The 21438-nt window shown below is 41.3% G+C and overlaps 1 protein-coding gene across 2 annotated transcripts in view; it reads right to left on the bottom strand.

Annotated features, from left to right (window-relative positions):
- Window positions 1-4749: 4749 nt before the first annotated feature.
- Window positions 4750-21438, bottom strand: part of LOC131678065 (ubiquitin-conjugating enzyme E2 G2) — an 89985-nt gene continuing 73296 nt past the window's right edge. For both annotated transcript variants that reach the window (XM_058958197.1, XM_058958196.1), the window contains exons 4-6: window positions 5683-5742; window positions 4970-5050; window positions 4750-4912 (exon numbers count right to left, since the gene is read on the bottom strand). In XM_058958197.1, coding sequence (XP_058814180.1) covers window positions 4794-4912; window positions 4970-5050; window positions 5683-5742 — 260 coding nt within the window. In that variant the 3' untranslated portion in view covers window positions 4750-4793. The remainder of the gene's footprint in view (window positions 4913-4969; window positions 5051-5682; window positions 5743-21438) is intronic.

The following is a 21438-nucleotide window of genomic DNA, read 5'->3' as shown; positions in this document are numbered from 1 at the left end:
TAGTTGCCTTAATTTTTCTTCTTGCTTCAACATTTAGAAAAACTTGAAAAGGAAAAAATCATTACACCTATAAAATCTAGTGAGTGGGCTTCTCCGGTCGTTGTTGTCCCTAAGAAAAATGGTGAGATTAGGATGGTAATCGATTGCAAAGTTTCAATTAATAAATTAATAATCCCTAATAGTTATCCCTTACCATTAGCGGACGATATTTTTGCAAATTTAGCAGGTTGTACAGTGTTTTGTGCCCTTGATTTGGAAGGAGCCTACACTCAACTTATGCTGTCAGAAAAATCTAGGAAGTTTATCGTTATCAACACGATCAAGGGGCTTTTCACTTACAACAGATTACCGCAAAGGGGCTTCATCGAGTGCAGCGATATTCCAGCAGGTTATGGATCAGATATTGGCTGGATTGGAAAATGTCTGCTGTTATTTGGATGATGTACTTATTGCGGGGAAGGATTTAAATGATTGTTATAAGAAGGTTGTTTTGGTTATGGAAAAGTTATCGCTTGCTAATATTAAGGTTAATTGGGATAAATGTAAGTTTTTCGTAAATTCACTTCCATATTTAGGTCATATTATATCAGAAACTGATTTGCTTCCATGTCCGGACAAACTTACTACAATTAGAAATGCGAAAGTTCCTAAAACTGTGACCGAATTGAAGGCGTTTCTAGGGCTTGTGAATTATTATGGTAAATTTGTTCCCCACTTGTCTTCGAAGTTTAGTGTTTGTACAGGTTATTGCAAAAGGACGTGAAGTACGTGTGGGATGAGAATACTGATAAAGCCTTTGTAAGATGCAAAAATGAACTGCTTACTGCTAATATTCTTGAATTTTACGACCCTTTGAAACCGATTGTTGTGGTTTCGGATGCTTCAGGTTATGGTTTAGGGGGAGTGATAGCGCACGATATTGACGGAATTGAAAAACCAATTTCCTTTACATCGTTTTCACTAAACAGTGCTCAAATGAAGTATCCTATACTTCATTTGGAAGCATTGGCCTTGGTCTGCACGGTGAAGAAATTTCACAAGTTTTTATATAGTCAAAGATTCATTGTTTATACAGATCACAAACCATTGGTAGGAATTTTCGGTAAAGTGGGGAAAAATGCTATTTTTGCAACTAGATTACAAAGATACGTTTCGGAAATGTCTATTTACGACTTTGAAATCAAATATAGACCAGCTGAGAAAATGGGGAATGCAGATTTTTGCTCTCGTTTTCCATTGAATCAGTTAGTCCCTAAACAGTTTGATAAAGAAATAGTGAAAAGCATTAGTTTTAGCCAGGAATTTCCTGTTGATTTTTCCCAGGTTGCTAATGAGACGAGCAAAGACGAGTTTTTACAACAAATTATATATTATATACAGAATGGTTGGCCAGAAAGAGTAGACAAACACTATGCACATATTTTCTCAAATCGCGTTGATTTAGAGATTGTAGACCATTGTATATTGTTTCAAGACAGGGTTATGATACCAAACTCCATGCACAGTGGGATTTTAAAATTGTTACACGTCAATCATTCTGGGGTTGTAAAGATGAAAAAATTGGCTCGTCGGGCGGTATTTTGGTTTGGGATCAACTCAGACATTGAAAAATATGTCGAAGCTTGTGAATCTTGTAGGAAAATGGCAGTTGTTCCCAAACAAAAAATTACGTCTGGTTGGATTCCAACTAAACGACCATTCAGCAGAATTCATGCTGATTTCTTCCACTTTGAACATAAAACTTTTCTTTTGATTGTAGACAGTTATTCAAAATGGATTGAAATTGAAGTAATGAAATATGGAACTGATGCTAAAAAGGTTTTAAGGAAATTTATAGGAGTATTTTCTAGATTCGGATTACCGGATGTAGTGGTTACAGATGGTGGTCCCCCTTTTAATTCTTGTGATTTCATAACCTTTTTGGAAAGACAAGGAATAAAAGTCCTGAAAAGTCCTCCTTACAATCCCTCCAGCAATGGTCAAGCGGAGCGTTCTGTGAGGATTGTAAAAGAGGTACTAAAAAGATTCATGTTGGAACGGGAAATCAAGGGACTAGACGTTGAAGATCAAATCAATTTGTTTCTGATGAATTACAGAAATACATGTTTGACGTCTGATGGGAACTTCCCTTCAGAAAAAGTTTTTAGTTACAAGCCAAAAATGTTGATTGATTTATTGAACCCCAATTCTAATTATAAACAACAATTAGCTGAACCACCTCAACCCACTGAGGAACCAAAACCAAAGATCATTGAGCAGGATCAACACCTACTCAATGAACCACTAGATAAGTTGACAATGGGAAAGGAGATTTATTATAAAAACCATAATTCCAAAGATTTTAGTAGATGGTTAAAAGCAGCTACTTACGAAAAATTTCAAAAAATATATTCCAGGTGTCCATTGGAAACGTGGTCGTAACGGCGCATCGTAACCAGCTCCAAGTCCCAAAGAGCTCAACGGCTAAGGCGTGTGCCTTCCGCTAGCGGCAACGATGAAGATCCTATTCGAGAGAGTAACAGTCACAAGCACAAATTTCGCTCATCGAGTCAAGATGAAGAAGAAGTGTTTAGAGGGTTTCCAGAATCAGTCATCAAATGCCGGAGAATTTCGGGATTATCTGGTGGCAATCGAAGAGAAAAAGCAGAAATTCAAACTCCAACGTTGAGTACGGTTAGGAGATCGAATCGTTTGAGGAAAGTTAATATTGAGCGAAATTTCGTTTATCAAAGAAAAAAATGATTATTTCTTATCGAAAGTGAATTAATTCTTTTGAAATGTTTGTATATTTTATTTACTTTAGGATGAAATATTGTTTAAAATTTTAAGATCAAATCAAATCTTTAAAAGGGTTGAGAATTGTTATGACCCGAAGAATGTGTACACCTTCAGTGTGCAGCAGTGCGTTAGCGCCTTCAGAAACGAATATCAATAAAACTAGCTGACTGTAAGTCAGCACTCTCTTTTCTAGTTTACCACTCAACAGCAACGCGTGTGTTATTTCAGAACGCTAAAGAAAATCTTTATAGTTTTAACATATGTATACAATTGTGATTCGCTGGTTGGACACTTTTAAACTGGACCGCTTTTTAGTTGGACCTCCGCTAGTTGGACCATTGTCCAACTAAAAAGCATATGAACATCAAAATCTCATGTCAAATTGACTTTGACAATCTATCTAACAATCTTTTATATTACTAAAGTCTTCTTTGGAGTGTTATTGACATTTGTCAGTCGGTCCAACCCAGTTAAACTCATTCCGGAACCGGTTCGGATTTCAGAATGAAGTCAGTATGGATTCCAACTCAAATGCAACAACCGATTCCGACTCAATCGGTTTCAGAATCGGTTGTTGCATTTGAGCTGGAATCCATACTGGTTCCATTCAGGATTCCGAATCAAATTCCGAATGGTTTGATCGGGAACTAGCGAATTAAATTTGTTAGTTGGACATAGGCTGTGGCCCAACCGACTCCCGACTGAATAGAATATATAAATTTACAAAAACTGTTTTTCTTTGGTGTGTAATATCTTGTAAATTTACTACTCCAAACAAATGATTTACTAGGCGAATGAACTTATGATTGAAACCTTAACAATAGAACAAAGGGTTTTTGCACTAAGAACTCAGTGTTCTTCATTTGACGGAAAAATAATGGAAAGACTGATGTATAAAACGACCAAATTAACCAAATATTATTCAACTAGTAAAACGTTTGCATTAACTGTAAATTTCGGTACAAATTTTCTGAAAAAATAGTGTGAATGGAAAAGATTTTTTTACTCCCGGTAAATAATATGAAATGTGGTATCACTGGTACCAGCTAATTTTAGTTTCTCTTTGCCGCTCAGCAGCGATAGGGAAATGGGTGTCACAGCTGTCCAACGTGAAATGTTGCGTCCGAAGTTTTGTATCACAATAGAGCAAAACTCTTTCTATTGCTCATCGAAAAAATTCGCGGCGGCCATGTTTAACTCAACAATTTGGTCATCGATGACCAATTGTTGAGCAATGTTGAATTTCGAAACACGCCTATTATAAAGCGACAGTAGAGAATAGGCAGTCCTATTGGGGACGAGCTAACAACCAGAGTTGACAGTCCGAATAAGTACACCTTACCGGTCGCCATGGAGTAGACTAGATTCACCGCCGGGGACTATCTCGAGAAGTCCGCGTCAATGTACCGGTTGTGAATCGTCGAGGCGCCCATGTGCCTAAGGAATCAGGAGCTAAAGGGCTTATGAAGACGAGAATGGTTGAATGGGTCACGAAAACGCGAAATGGCTCAAGTGCGCAGAGGATCTAAACAACGTTAATGGAGGTGCAAATTACGGACATCAAGATGAAATCTGAAGCTAAATGGCTCAAAGGTCGAGTTGTTTTTAATGGATCAAGCGAGGTTTCAAGTTATCTACTGAGATCTAGTGAGCAAACCAAGTGGTGCGATGGAAGCACATTGAGCTTCCCCCCCCCCCCCCCCAAATAATAATAATACCGTTCCGTAGGGGAAAAGGGCGGAACAATAGTAAGTAGTTTTTTTAGTAGCTAGCACAAAAGTGAGTCCCTCACAGTGCCAACATACAATGCAATTTTGAAGCATTTTAAACCTTATTATTAAAAAAAAGTCATACACACAGGGAAGAAGCGCAGAGTTTGGAGCTACTTGATATCACCACGTGAACGCCTGATATTAAATCACCTTCTGAAGGCCTGAGAATAATAATCAGTTTCTGACCACTGTGTCCCCGTCACTCTGTTTTCCTCAAGATGAAGAAAAAAAAATCTGTTTATTTTATGAATGTAACCCTAAGGTTTTCCTTACAATACGTTTGGCTATTTTGTTGAATTCTTCTCTATTTTCACGCCACATTATTGCTGCATCAACATTTGCTCCAGATTCGTCATTAGGTTCTACAAATATATAAAATTAGTTCAATTTAAACATATTTTCCAAATATGTTCACTTACCAGCTAGCATGCTAACAACGCTTAATAAAATCTTCTCTACACTCTGTACTGGACTCCAACGTTCAGCTGACAGTTCATAACCTAAAACCAATAATAACCATAACCTATAATATATATAATATATAATATATATATAATATAATATATATATATATATATATATATATATATATATATATATATATATATATATATATATATATATATATATATATATATATATATATATATATATATATATATATATATATATATATATATATATATATATATATATATATATATATATATATATATATATATATATATATATATATATATATATATATATATATATATATATATATATATATATATATATATATATATATATATATATATATATATATATATATATATATATATATATATATATATATATATATATATATATATATATATATATATATATATATATATATATATATATATATATATATATATATATATATATATATATATATATATATATATATATATATATATATATATATATATATATATATATATATATATATATATATATATATATATATATATATATATATATATATATATATATATATATATATATATATATATATATATATATATATATATATATATATATATATATATATATATATATATATATATATACACGTATAATATGAACTCATACATGTCCAACTCACCAAGAGGATCATCACCTGGTGCATGTAATATTGAAATGCACACTCTTCCATCAGTGAATACTAGAACATTGAATGAGAAATAAACAATCAAAGAATTTCAATTTATTAGTTAAAATCCTACACTTCGAAAGTTATTTGCAAAATAACCCTGTTCTATAGCATGGTTAAATTTGACAGTTCGACAGTTAAATTCTCCCGTGTTTTTTGAGAATGGCCAATAAGCATACTGTCAAAATTCACTTTGACACAGCCCCCTGCTAGGCAACCGTTTTGTCCTATCCAACATCTGCCTTTGCTAAAATCAAAACAACCCAATGCTATTGCACGGGTGACATGGGCCTAGATGCGGCTAGGCCCATCATATGTTGACTACTGTCAAAGTCTGTATATCTCCATATCGGATGACAGGAGTGATACCCCCTGCTTTGATATAAAATGCAAACCATTACTCGCCGATTTTAAATTACAGCAACAGACGAAAGAGAAAACTTTTCTCTTTCATAAAATGTTAACATCCATTTTCGGTGAATTACGGTTAGTCCGGAATTGAAAAAATGAATTTTGACAGCATGCTTATTGGCCCTTGTTATGGTACCCACTGTGTGTAATGTCACATCGGTGAAACTAGTGTCCACTCCCTCGCTCATTCAAAAGTGTCAATTTCAGATCGTATCTGTCACATCGGAGATGCATAGCAAAAACGTGTAGTGAACTAAACGTTGTTATGAAAAGCGTATCGTTGCATCGAAGAAGGAACATAGAAATTTAAAACACTAAGATGTAAGCATTTATTGAGCATGAGCTTGTGCGACCACCCCTGGCTGCTACTCCGTTATCGATCTGGACTAGCTGAAGTTGAACAGAAAATAAGTAGATAATTATGCTTGGGAGTAGCGAAACATCTTTCAATGTGTAGCTCCTTGTAATCCTAAAGTGTTTACAGTCGAGATTCGCTGGTTGGACATTTTTTAATTGGACCGCTTTTTAGTTGGACCTCCGCTAGTTGGTCCATTGTCCAACTAAAAAGCATCTGAATGTTAAAATATTATGTCAAATTTACTTTGACAATCAATCTGACTATTATTAGAGATGTGAATAGATGCAATTACACTACTAACGTCTCCTTTGGAGAGTGTTTGACATCTGTCAGTCGGTCCAACTAACGAATCAAATTCGTTAGTTGGACAGAGGTGTGGCCCAACCAGCGAATCACGACTGTATTGTTCAATACTGGCGCCGGCCAGGCCAGAACGGAAGGAAAGGAAAGGAATGGTTAGTCCGATACTTGCTTTTGCTAGATGCCGTATATACTACTGCGCACTCCACAAGTGTCACAGGAGAATATTTTTGTTAGTAAGAGTATAGAAGTTGGATCTACTTCTTCTTTATTTATTTATTTATTATTATTTATTTATTATTATCATATCAAGCAGCGTAAGACTATTGTCTTTTTATTGCTACAAAGCCATTTACCGGTAAATTTGAGTGTGATTCAATCGTCGAAAGGAACATCTTATACTAAATTTTCTAACTACCTAATTGAAATACTCTTTACATTGCTTCTTAAACTTAAACACTGATTTTTCATCTTTCATTAAAAATGGCAAAGAATTCCACAGATAAACACCTCGCACGAAGAAAGAACTCGCGTATTGCGCTGTTGAATGGGCTGGAATAATGAAATTTCTAACACGAGTACTTTGAAACGGTCTAAGTTTTTCAAACAAATACGGCGGATTTTTCGATACAATCCGCTTCTTTACCGACGCCAGAGAGGTGACACCAAACTCATAGACCGGGGACCAACGGCTTTTCTTCCCTTCCGAAGGAAGACGTGACCACAGATTTTTTCACCTCAGAAAAATCGCAATGACCTCGGCTGGAATTGAACCCAGGCAATTGGAATGAGCTGCGGTAACGCTTACCACTCAACCACCGGCGCCGTCTCATTAAGATGTAAGCATTTATTTAATTATATTAACTGAATTATTAGTGAAGTAATAAAAATATTAGTTTTGAAGCTGTTTCATACTGCTGTCAAAAGCTGTTGTTCTTCTAATGTTCAAGTCGTCCCAACAAACTTCAAAAATCTTAAGATGCCGAGAAATGCGGAAACAACATTTTTAGACTCTAATTCCAGATGCAAGCACAAAATAGTACAGCTGGACCACGAAGTGCAAATATTACGGGAAGAGCAGTTCATTCGGAACATGCGATGGGAGGAGGAAAAACGATTGATACAATGAGAGTGCGACCGTCAATTCAATGAGATAAGACAAAGTACAGTGTATAACTCGATTGTAGTACCTTACTAATTAATCTGCTACACCAGGGCCGTAGAGACAACGAGAGTGCGACCGTCAATTCAAAGAGAGACAAAGTACGGTGTATAACTCGATTGTAGTACCTTACTAATTAATCTGCTACACCAGATTAATTAGTAAGGTACTACAATCGAGTTATACACCGTACTTTGTCTTATCTTATTGAATTGACGGTCGCACTCTCGTTGTCTCTACGGCCCTGGTGTAGAGGATTAATTAGTAAGGTACTACAATCGAGTTATACACCGTACTTTGTCTTATCTCATTGAATTGACGGTCGCACTCTCGTTGTCTCAATCGTTTTCACGCTACTATTGTAGGTGAACTTCACCTTCATCATGAAAATGTTCTTGGTTGTCAACATTTTGCTCCCCTCTGTTGATTTAGGGCCTGTTTTGCCGCGACACCCACTTTGCGTTCAGAGCGAGTGATACGTTCACCGTCGTGTCGAGTAGCACATCTTCTTTCAGCTTCAGTCCCCAAGGTAATTGCTGTCACCTCTACAGCTTGTAATAACGATGAAAATTCTTGGTTGAAGATACTGACTGCCAAATAAGTCGCAACCTGCCTGCCAGAATTTGTGCATGTGTTTTGACGCTAAGGCACAGATTCCACTATTCAGAGACTCATTGATGTTTTGGGTGTGAGCTCCTAAGGACCTTTCTAATAAATCATCAGATGATAGACTTTCGTAGATCCTGACATGCTCGAAAGTTTCTGAAGTTCTTTTTTCTTCAGCCTGACGCCACTTGCACCAACTGTCCTCGCCGGGTGAACGCTTTGAGTGTTGGGGATTTTCGTTCGATGACGAACAGTTTTCGAAGGAAACTCAGAGTGCATTTCGCATATGTTGTACAGAATTTGAGCTTCTCCGAATCGTCAGCCCATAAAATTTTTTAGCTCGCCGATTGATTTGTCCGTCAACTTTTCCTTTCCTTTCTCACCGACACACCGACACCGACACCGATTTTATGAAACCGCGACCAGACCACCTTAAGGATATACTCAAATATAACATACAAAATACATGTTTTCGTCAACATGTAATACTCTATATTGTCGTTCCATATATTGGTTTTCGAGTATACATAGGGATTGTGTTACAAAAATCCATAAGTATTTTTTACTAACCCTGTTAAGACAGATGTCTTCCGTTTAATGTCAGTCAATATCAATCAGTGAACACTGAAGAAGACTATAAGTAAAAGTTGAAATACTAGTATCTGATTTAGAAAACCGTGAATTTAGTGAAAAGCAACAATTTTTCATTATTATTTCTATAGTGGAATTAAAGAAAGACATCTGCCTTAACACGATTAGTTGTGTCATTCCACTAAGTCGCTCAAAAAGTTTTGAATTTTGCAAGAAATAATTTTTTTAAAAGAAATAGAAAACGAACACATATCTGCCCTTTTTTAGACTACTGGTGAAACGGACATATGATGGGGATAAGACGGACATGTTAAGGATATGATTATCACAAAGTAAAATATCACAAATGTTTTCTAATCGATGTTTTTGAATAGATTGTGGTTCTCCTGTTCAATTCGCGGCGAAAATTTACGTTTTAGAGTCCAATTTAGAGAGGAAGCATATGATGTATATTCTAATATCGTTGCCATTGTCATAAAGAGAGCTGTATTATCACATTCAATGATCACAATATTCGAAACGGGAAAGATATATATTAAAAGTGCTATTGATAACATCAGTTGCTCGATGGCATACAGCCCGAGTATGGGACCTAGACGCAGTCGTCAACCTTTTCTAGGTTCTAGGAATTGCGTATTCAGCCACGGTCGTATTAACGGACATCTTGCAGTCTACTGCAGGCTAGTTAGACGGTTTTACACGTTTGAGATATTAGGTTTTCGTTTTTATAAGGGAGATATCCCGAGCAAAGTTGAACATCAAAGTTACAACAAGTAGAAATCATAATTGCACAGAGAACAGACGTCCATCTTCAGCATTCAACTTGTGTAAAATCTCTAACGGTTTCGAAGCTAGTTTGGATATCTAAACCAGGTGCGCTACTGTCGTCATGTTTTTTTGTGGCTGAGTGCGACAGAATTGACAGCGGTTATTCCTCTACCCAGTCAAACTAGTCCGGAACCGATTCGGACTTCCAGCATGAATTCCAGCTCAAATGCGTCAACCGATAGAGTCGAAATCGGTTGTTTTCTTTGAGCTAGATTCCATGCTGAATCCATCCAGGATTTCGAACCGGTTCCGGAATCGATTTGACGGATAGTTGGGATAGGTTGGTGTGGCGGCGCTAGTGTTTTTCGTATATTAATTCAAATGTTTACACATGTTTCTAAAATATTTTTGTTCGATCATGGATGTCTGTTCTCTGTGATAATAGCATCAAATTGAAATCTTATTTTGCTATCAGTTTAAGATTTTTTAAATGACATCAAATTTTGATCTCATTTTGATATCATTGTTTCTTAGAAGAATTTTCTATGTTTATATTTCTTTTGTGAAACATCAAAGTGAATACACATTTTGTTATAAAAAAACATTTCAACATCTCAATGAGCTTTCAATTTACTCTCACTGATAGCAGAATTAGTTTTCTGTTTGATGTCATAGGTCAATTTTGCTGCTTTCGGGTCAAAAGTGTTAATACCCGATCAGAAAACCATATCAAAAATATATCAAAATTATTGCTCGATTTGATATTTATATCATATGATCATATAATTTTGATATATGTCGCTTGGAACAAATTATAAAAAAATTAAATTATATCATGTTTTGATTTGTCAATAATGATATCATATAATATATCATATTTATATCAACCATATTGTCTTTTCAACATAGTAAGAACAACAAAATAATATCTTTCCAAGACAGTTTTACGAAGCTCTAATGATGCCATTAGAGATGAATCCTCCCAAGTACTGGCTCCAAATCGCATTACTGGTAGTGTTGTCTTGTCATAGGTTGGAATGTAAATTTATAAGAGAATGTACATTTGTAAAGTTACTCGCTGATTACAGAACACAACAGAGAAAATGTTCCGCTGTAGGCCCACGAAGCAGTAAGTAGCTTTAGAGATTTGATTAGACCGGTTTCGGCATACGACAAGCCAAAAGAGCAGCACTCTGTAAACCCTGGAGAGGAATGGAAGCTAAATGTATATAAATTGCAGGCAAGCTATTAAAGAAGAGTATAAAAGACTGGAACATGCGAAAGAATAGGAATAAGCATTTTGAATATACTAAGGATGTAAAGCGCAAAACAGGAACGCCCCAGAAAAAAAAATTAATAAATTATAAAAGTACGCTGAACTAACTGCGAGTTCTAAGTTAGAACAACTTACAACAAGTAGCTGCGACGGTAATAATAATAATCAAATTAGTAACACAGCGAAATTAAATGCAAATTGTACTAATGAGAATTATTTTTAACAAGAAATTATTTGATTTATTATTTAAAAACGGAAAAAAAATATTTGGATTTATGTGATACAATTCTGATATTTTCAGATATATTTACTGCCCTTAATTAGATATAAACTATCTTAAATATCCGTTTGTGTGATATAATTATTATATCAAACAAAGACTCAACAAAAAGACTTTATATCAAAATAGACTGAGATATAATAAGATATAACCGATGCATTTTCTTGGTATAATAACTTGATATTTTAACAACTATCCAGCTATATTTTATAGCAAACAGAGATATATATTTTTCCATGATATAATATCTTATTTTGATATAATTTTGATGTTGATTTCTGATCGGGTAACGGTACAATTTAACAATTATACAGAGTGAAGTGGTTTATAAAAGCATTTTTCGGCATATTTTCGACAGACGCGAGTGGTGACAGTTTGTGAAAATTGAATTCCGGCAAATGAAAAATATCTTTTCCCCGCATTACGGGCCGTCGATTCTCGATGCAAGGACAATGAAAGTGTACAGAAATCATCTAGAAACACAGTGTACATTGTGGGAATGGTGAAAAATGGTTTTTCGGAAAAAAATTCGATCCGAAAAGTGAAAAAATATGGCAATAAGAAAAATTGACATTCAAATAATTTGCGTTTCACCAGCGACTAGCGACTACCAGGTGTCGCCCAAAATTCTTCGCCCGAAAAATAGGTGGCAAACCAGCCGGTCGGTGCTCAGCTAATTTCGTCCGCGTCCCTTGTCACCTTTTTTATTGAGGGTTTCATCGGCGGTGCTACGCCTTGGATATTCCGCTGTGTTTTTTTTTACTGTATTATTTTATTGCAAATGAGTAGAGGTTTTGAGTCTTTTATATTCGGGATTGCAGATATTTTGTCGCATGTAAATTTTGGGTGTTCGTTGATGTGATGGCGCTGTAAGGGAACACGTATCTGCCGGTCGGCAAACTTTTCTTTGGACTGAGCAAACTAATTTTTATGTTTCTTTAGGGTTTGTTTTACCAACGGGGGAACTGATTCACAGAGCATTCAATGTGCTTTGGGAAAACACATGGCCTTATTTGAGTGGAATGATGACTTCAATCATGTATAAGGTTTGAGCATTGACAATTCGCGAGAGGGATCGGGGACCGGTTGGCAATTACCTTCAGTAATGTCAGCACGAAGAATAAGTGTTTTGCTGTCATTTTCATTGCTTAGTTTTCTATTCTATCGCATGCCTCCACGCGAGTCTAAGTCTATTGATGACATTTGGTCCTTAGACCGGCGACGACTGGGAGCTATCAGCCTTCTGCCGATAGTAGCAGAATCAGAGTATGCGATATAGCCGAGAAAACAATACCGTAAAAGTTGTTCGGAAATCAGCGCCAATAAGACTTTAATTTGACTAGTATCGATGATCGCGGGTCAATACGTACTGAAAATTCGCCGCGTCTGTTTTAATGAATCTAATTTCAAGTTCCGTTATTGGTAACAAGCCCGTGCATCAGGTTAACGATCCTCTGTATTTCCCTTCAATGTTCGATATAATCCTTCGTATACGTGTATTTCACAAACAATCCGATATTAGAAATAGGAAATCCTTTCGTTGATTTATAACATCTAGAGCTATCATAACTCTCTGTCTCTATAACGTTTTATCACTCGGTAGTTTGTAAACCAAAAAATATATCGTAGAGAAGGAATAGCGAAATTAGTCTAAATAATGTCGCAATAAATAGTGATCCGGCCCATTACACAGATAAGATTAGCTTTTCTAGGCAATACTCCCACGATCGGCTGTGTGGATGTGAAATTGCTTTTGTTTAGAAAGCATAGGATACTCTCGGTAGATCTTATTTTTCGAGCGATCGTGTTCTCGAAAACTAACTGAACTACTACCTAATAAACTATGCTATACAGGTCGCATCGCTTGCTTGGAGCGAATCCTAGACCCTATTCCCTTCCAAACCACCAACTCCGCGATACCTGTGGAAGATTCTGATGAACCTTCTGTATAAGATTCCTCATTTTATTCAAACGATCGCCGGGTAAAATCAGCACCGACACGATAGAAACCACGAAAAAATTCGTTGTGTGATTGAATATTATTAAAAAATATAAGCAGTGCTCCTTATAGCCGGCTATCCGGAGTTCAAGGTGCTTATTTTGCTAATCGTATTAATACAACAAATGATAAACTTCCCAAATTCTCGGCAGCCGGCTGCCCAGAGCAATTATTACATGATAACGCTATTGGCACACTTACTAACAACTCTCCCCATCCCGTGATACATGTGGAGATGCAGAGGATTACTCGGTCTCTAGTAGCAACATGTATCGGACTAACATTCCTTCCTTTCCCAGAAGATCTGCATTCGGACGTGGCCGGCGTCGCTATTGATCAGCATGCAGGGATCAGAATAGATTGTACAATGTGGCTCATCATGTTATTCCCAAGCATGTTGTTCCAATGAACATTTTGCAACCTAATTTGGTTCTGGTCAATAACGGAGTAGCAACTACGGGCGATCTCTTATGCTTATGCTTATGCTATAGGTCAATTTTGCTGCTCTCGATTTTGATCTTTTAACCGTTAAAACGACCAAAACGACAACAACTTGAGTAATCATTTGCCGAACATCAGAACATCAAGTTTAGTTTTCAATTTGTTGTCAGACTCTGCTCGGGATTCCTACAAGGATGTATCAATCGAATTAATCAAGACTGTCCATTTTGCTCCACCAGTACACATGTTTTTAAACGGTTGCACCTTCTCACTCATACATCAATCTACCTGTTATTTTCAACGAAGATGTCACGTAAGAGTTACATTATCGAAATAAGGGAAAAAATCCGCGAAAAGAATGATGTTTTTCACAATAAACCTAATCAATGTCTTGAAAATTACATCCGCACGAAGATGCACTACTGATTATCAATGCTTGCTTAAATTGTACATATCTAACAGTATTCAAAGCCTACTAAGTATTTCATAATTCAAGGTTATGTATAATTAAGGGGTACACAAACAATTCATTTGAATTACACAAGTTATATACCAAAGATAACCATGTGTCCGCCTTACCCACCCTGCCCGTCTTTCCCTCAGGATCCCTACGTATCAATAATTCAATAAATTCCGTACTTTCACCCACACAGCTGTTTTTGCAATAGAAAAACGAAGCAAATGATATACATTTCTTTTGTTTGAATTTTTACCTGGAAAAATTACGGTCAAACGTGTGGGGTACTTTTGTACCCCAATGCAACGTTCTAAAGTAGAAAAAGTAAGTGTAACGTTCTAGGCAGTGCAGTCAAATTTCATTTCATTCAATCGAAACTGAATGAACGCAGTCAATCAGTCGTCTACGGTAGCATTCATATTCATTTAACGCATCAGTTGCTGTTGATCTGAAGCTCGGTTCATGGCTCTTCACTCACCGTCGCTTTCAAATGAGTCGCAGTTCATATTCAACCTTCTTCGTTTGATCCTCTCAAATGAATAGATCCGCTTTCAATTTACCCAGTGAACACCAGTCAAATGAGATCCAGGTAAACCTAAAGCTACCAGTACACTGTTTGTCATAACGTGAAATATTTGATGAAGCAACATTTAATCAAATAAACGTGTTTGACAAACAAATTTGACAAGGCCAGTACACGAGATCAACTGTTTAACAAACTTTTTTATCAAATATTTACATTGATGCATTACCGGACGTTACGCCTAATATTGTTTGACAAACATAATAAAACAAGTTTGATGGATCACCACACTGTTTGTCAAATATAGTCAAATCGCCATGCGAAAAAAAATTGTGCTATTTGCACTTCATGAATTTTCAAGAGTGCAAACACATGAAATATTTGTGTTAGTGCAGGGATGCCAAATGATTTTCCAGAAAATTTGTTTTATTTTTATGAATGGTCGAAGCAACTATATCGCACTCCTTTGTTCGTGATTATGCAGAGTGTGATCAAATACAAATTAAATACGGCAAGGTCCCATACAAAGGCTGGCAAATGCCTGGGCAATGCGCAATACAGACCCGGTGGTTAGCCACAGTGGTCCTTAGCCTCTTGCACAGGAACTCCTATCTCTACCTCCCAGCAGAGCCGGCTGGGATACGAGTAGCCATAGGAATGTTCGGGTAGCCAACTCGCTGGGACTATGGTCGTATGCTGACAGGGAAGGGGGGCCGTGTAGTGGCCGGCATACAATAGCGCTACGGATCTCCCGTTCCGGTGATATGGGCCCACCAAACGGGATAACCCTAATTCCAAGGCGTGAAGCGATCCGTGCCGAGGGATGAATGATCGGGGGGGGGGGGGGTGAAAAAGATGCCCGATCGTTAACGGAGCCTGTGGGGTACCTGAGCACCCCCCACAGTAAGTGTCTCTTACCACGTTAATGCGGAGCTCTGGCGTGGCGGACCTATTTTCTCGCGCAACTCGTGGGATTTAATATGAGTCTTTTTAGAAATAATAATAATAAAGTATACAATGAGGAGGACAAAAGGATTACGGCGCTGAACCCCTTTTTTTTTTTACAATGGAGAAGACCTTTATGTCCTAGCCCAGTACACGTGCTAACGGTAGGGTCCAATCTACCACACGGGGTGCACTGGGGGCGTGTCGGACTCGAATGGTGACCAGCCATTAATACCGACTAAACTCCATTGGGCTCCGCCATCATTCCTCCCAGGAACTACCTCTCGGTATTACTTCTGGGGGGATGGCTGTACTAAGTGTACTCATTCACTCTCACTCACGCGATCATACATCCTGTATGAGGCTTACTTGGGTGCTCTCTCAATCGCACTTTGATTCACTCTCAAACACTCCCACATGAGGCTGACTTTTGTGCTCACCTTTTACGTTCCATGCGAGGCTGACTTGTGTGCTCACCTTACTCTTTCCTTGCTAGGCTTACTTTTGTGCTCGCCCTACCCATCCATGTGAGGCTGACTTGGGTGCTCACCCTATCACCTGATTCACTCTCAATCGTGCCACTCTATTGTACCTTTGTCACTCCCTCTGGCATCCCATGTGGGACATTTTTCTTAGGCCCCACTTCTGACATACCATGCGAGGCTGACTTTTGTGCTCACCTTTTTCATTCCTTGCTAGGCTGACTTTTGTGCTAGCCTCTACCAACCTGTGAGGCTGACTTTTATGCTCACCCTTAACATGCAGTGTGAGACTGACTTGGATGCTCACCCTTTCACTCCTCTGCCACGCCATGAGGCATCGATAGCTTAGTTCCAACATACTACGCTACGACCCTCCCGTCTTGGCATGAGGCAGTCCACTTATACGCCTATACACTCACTCTTCTGTCTTGCTTCGGGGTGGCTGGGTTTACCCCTTACGCGGTTGCCATTCGCTGCGCCAACCTACCTCGGCATGAACAGACCATTCACTCTCTTATTTTGCGCTTGGCCTTTTTCGCTCCAACTAACCAATCACTAGTTAGCCGTGCCCGTCGTCTGTTGCTCGGTTCGCCAGATTACCTGTAGCCTACTGGCAATCTGGATGGTAGCAGCCGAGACTGCGTTCCACTTCTCCACCGTTTGACACATCCGCTGAATAAGGGTATCCGGGGTTGTGTCCCAGCCACAGACGTCAAGCATTGCTCTTCTTTCGACGTCGAACCGATGACATACGAACAGTATGTGTTCGGCAGTTTCGTCTACACCTGGGCAGTCCGGGCAGACTGGGACCTCCGCGTGTCCGAACCTGTGGAGGTACTGACGGAAGCAGCCATGGCCTGACAGGAATTGTGTCAGGTGGAAGTGAACTTCCCCATGGGGTCTTCCCACCCAGCTCGATATGCTAGGTATCAGCCGGTGGGTCCACCTACCTTTCGAGGAGTTGTCCCACTCACGCTGCCATCTGGCGACCGAGGTCACCCTGGTGCGCTCGCGGGCTCCCCTATTTCCACGTAGCTCAAAGCACTCCTCATCTTCCCGAATGACCAGCCCGACTGGCATCATACTCGCTATCACGCAGGATGCATCGTGTGATACCGTGCGGTAGGCAGATATCACTCTGAGGCACATCACGCGGTAGGTGCTCTCCAGTTTCTGTAGGTAACTGGTTACCCTCAGTGCTCTTGACCATGACGGGCCGCCGTACCTGAGGATAGATACGGCAACGCCTGCCAGTAACCTACGTCTACTGGCGCACACCTTTGAGCTGTTGGACATCATTCTCGATAGTGCCGCAACAGCAGTCGACGCTCTCTTGCACGTATAGTCGACATGGCTGCCGAAGGTCAGCTTGTCGTCTATAATGACTCCGAGAGACTTCAGACTTCGCTGTGAAGTGATCGCGACTTCTCCCACATGGATAACTGCATGTTGTGCCGACTTGCGGTTGTTGACGATAACTACCTCCGTCTTATGATGAGCGAGCTCCAGGCCTCTCGCGCTCATCCATTCCTCCACCGTGCTAATCGCGTGTTCTGCGGTTAGTTCTACCTCAGGAATTGACTCCCCGTAGACCTCCAAGGTTACGTCGTCGGCAAAGCCGACGATCTTGACCCCAGGAGGGAACTTCAGTCTCAGAACCCCGTCATACATGAGGTTCCATAGCACCGGGCCTAGGATCGAGCCCTGCGGGACTCCGGCGGTAATCGGAACCCTTTTCTGACCGGCATCGGTCTCGTATAGCAGTACGCGGTTCTGGAAGTAACTTTCCAGGATCCGGTACAGACCCACCGGTAGGCTAAGCCGGTGTAACGAGAGCGCGATGGCATCCCAGCTTGCGCTGTTGAATGCGTTCTTCACGTCAAGTGTCACTAACGCACAGTATCGAATACCTCGCCTTTTTCGTTGGATCGCTATCTCGGCAGTATTTATCACTGAGTTGAGAGCGTCCACTGTGGACTTACCCTTCCGAAAGCCAAACTGGTTGCTTGACAGACCGTCCGTACCTTCCGCGTACGGGGTGAGCCTGTTGAGGATGATCCTCTCAAGCAGTTTGCCAGTCGTGTCTATCAGACAGATTGGTCTGTACGCCGATGGGTCGCCTGGCGGCTTCCCGGGCTTCGGCAACAGCACCAGTTTCTGCCTTTTCCATCTATCGGGGAAACGGCACTCGTCAAGGCATCTCTGCATAGCTAGCCTGAACATGTTCGGGTTCGCTATGATCGCTGCCTTGAGAGCGTTGTTCGGAACTCCATCCGGCCCTGGAGCTTTGTTCATTGCTAGGGATTTAGCCACTGCGAGTAGTTCTTCGTTCGTCACTGGAGCCACCATTTCGACCGTGCCCGCACTGTCTCGTAGTGCAGGTGGCCAGGGGCTTGTGGCTCGAGACGGGAAGAGTACTTCGATAATCGTTGCCAACCGGTCCGGAGACCGTTCTGGGGGTGAGGAGCCCCCTTTGGCCTTGGCCATCACAATCCGGTAGGCGTCACCCCACGGATTCGCGTTGGCACTCTCACACAGGTTGTCGAAACACGCTCTCTTGCTGCTTTTAATAGCCTTGTTAAGGGCTAATTTCGCAGCTCGAAACACTTCACGGCGGTTCTCTCTTGCATCCTCGGTGCGAGCTCTTTGCATCCTACGTCTAGCTCTGAGACAGGCTGACCGTAGAGCTGCAATCTCGGCACTCCACCAGTATACCGGGCATCTACCGTTTCTTGGCAGTGTTTTTCTCGGCATAGTGGCGTCGCACGCGCGTGATAGAACAGCTACCAGCGCATCCCCGCTTAGACTGTCGGTGTTGGCCTCCAGTCCCAGGGCCGCGGTGAAAGCTTCGCTGTCGAAGTGATTGGACTTCCACCCGCGTACCTGACAGGGATCTCCCGCCCTCGGATGCTGCACACCATAGTTGATCTTAAAGCGGATTGCTAAATGATCGCTATGGGTGTAGCCTTCGTCTACCCTCCATTCCATGCCTGGAGCCAGACTCGGGCTGGCAAAGGTCAAATCAATCCACGCCTCCACTCCGTTTCTACGGAATGTACTAGCGGAGCCATCATTAGCTAGCACAGTATCGAGTTTCGCAAACGCTTCCATTAGCGCTTGACCCCTGCTATTTGTACAGCGGCTGCCCCACTCCACTGCCCAAGCGTTGAAGTCTCCCGCTATTACTACCGGTTTCCGGCCCACGAGGTCCGACGAGAGCCTGTCGATCATCTGGTAGAACTGTTCTATTGGCCACCTTGGTGGGGCGTAGCAGCTACAATAGAACACACCATTGATCTTGGCAATCGCCACACCCTCGGCGGAGGGGTGTATTACCTCTTGAACCGGAAACCTTCCCGTTGTACAGATTGCCACCATTCCAGACCCGTCCGACACCCAATTGCCGTTGCCGGCAGGGATGCTGTACGGGTCTGACAAGAGGGCGACATCTGTCCTCGACTCCGAGACCGACTGCCACAGCAGCTGTTGGGCTGCTGCACAATGGTTAAGATTTAGCTGTGTGACTCTCACGGCTTCTTCTTATTTAACTCGCCGAAGGGACACGAAGGTCCGCCCATAGCATGTTTATGGGCTTGCTTCTTAGCGGTGCAGATAAGGCACTTATATGCCTTAGTGCACCCCCGCTTTTTATGCCCCTCCTCGCCGCATCGACGACATAGCTTGCTCCTGTCTAAGCCTTTGCATTCGTAAGCTTTATGGCCGGATTCTAGGCACCGATAGCACCTGTCCACTGAAGGCGGCTGGGGTATACTAATAGGGCATACCGACCAGCCGATCTTCAGCTTCCCTTTCTCGGTTACCTTTTTGGCATCCGCATTCAGTAGCCTGAGGTAGGCTACTTGGGTGCCAGAGGGTCCGTCTCTCAATTGCACAGAGGCCCGCTCGATTGTGACGTCGCATTGCTCCTTGACGGCTGCGACGACGTCTTCTGCGGTCGTGAACTCGTCCAAGTGCTTGCACTGGAGAGTTGTTTCCGCACCTAGCGACCTGATTTGGGCGCCCTCACCAAGGACCTCTTGGGCCAAGGCCTTGTATATTGCACTTGATTGTGCGCCTCGCTTCAGCACCAGGAGCATCTCTCCCGTGTTGGTGCGTCTTACGCTACGCACATCCTGCCCAAGGGCCGAGAGGCTTTCGGCCGCCTTCATCGATTTAAGGACATCGGCGTATTTGTCCTTGTCGGTTTTTAACCACAAGGCTTCGCCTCTGTCCTTGGCCTTCCTCGCAGGCCGCGGTACCTCCGGTTTCGGTGCCGGCTTTTTCTTGGTGACCAGCGTCCAGGGGTTTGAGCCCCCCTGCCCCGGTCGTGCCGGGTTGCTGGTACCATCGCTCTCCACAGCGAGGTCACTCTCGCCCTCGCTTACCTCACCCAAGCGGCGTTTGACCTTGACGGTTGCACGCCGAGTGGTGTCGGTTTTGGCACCCTCGCCTGGCGACTTCCTAGGGCGCTTCGCATTCGATGCCGTCTTGCGATTGCCCTTTCCCTTTCCCTTCGAGGGGAACTCGGTCGCCGCTCCGATCGACGTGGCTGCTCCGTAGAAGGTAAAGGCCACTGTCTGTGAACCTCTATTGACCTTCTCTCTTTCCTCCCTATTGGAGGCCGCTGTCTGGGTTTCTCTGTCGGGCCTCTCCCGACATTCCACCCTCTCAACATATGCCTGCTGTTCCTGTCTTGCGACACGAACAGCTTTCCGGAGCTCCAGAAGGCTCAACTTCAACTCCTTGGCTATGTTCTGCTTTGCGCTAGCGAAGTCGATTATAGCATCGAGTTGCTTCGCTACTTTGCGCATCGCAGCTATTGGCCCCTCCGATGCATTGGTAGGGGTATTGCCTACCGCTGCTGGGGGGTCACTGGTGCTTTCGAGTGCAGCACTCATCGTTCCACTACTCTCCCCACGGGGGGGGAGACCTCGCCAAACCACCTCTTGCGAAGGGGTTTGGCACCTCCGTCTGTTTATTTTTATTTTTATTTGCCTCCATGTATAGTCCCACGAGTAGCGCGAGAAATATATGTCCGCCACGCCAGAGCTCCGCATTAGCGTGGTAAGGGACGCTTACTGTGGGGGTTGCCCAGGTACCCCACAGGCT

Source organism: Topomyia yanbarensis, chromosome 1, assembly GCF_030247195.1.
Source record: "Topomyia yanbarensis strain Yona2022 chromosome 1, ASM3024719v1, whole genome shotgun sequence".
Lineage (NCBI taxonomy): Eukaryota > Metazoa > Arthropoda > Insecta > Diptera > Culicidae > Topomyia > Topomyia yanbarensis.
This window is presented reverse-complemented; position numbering and strand designations above follow the sequence as displayed.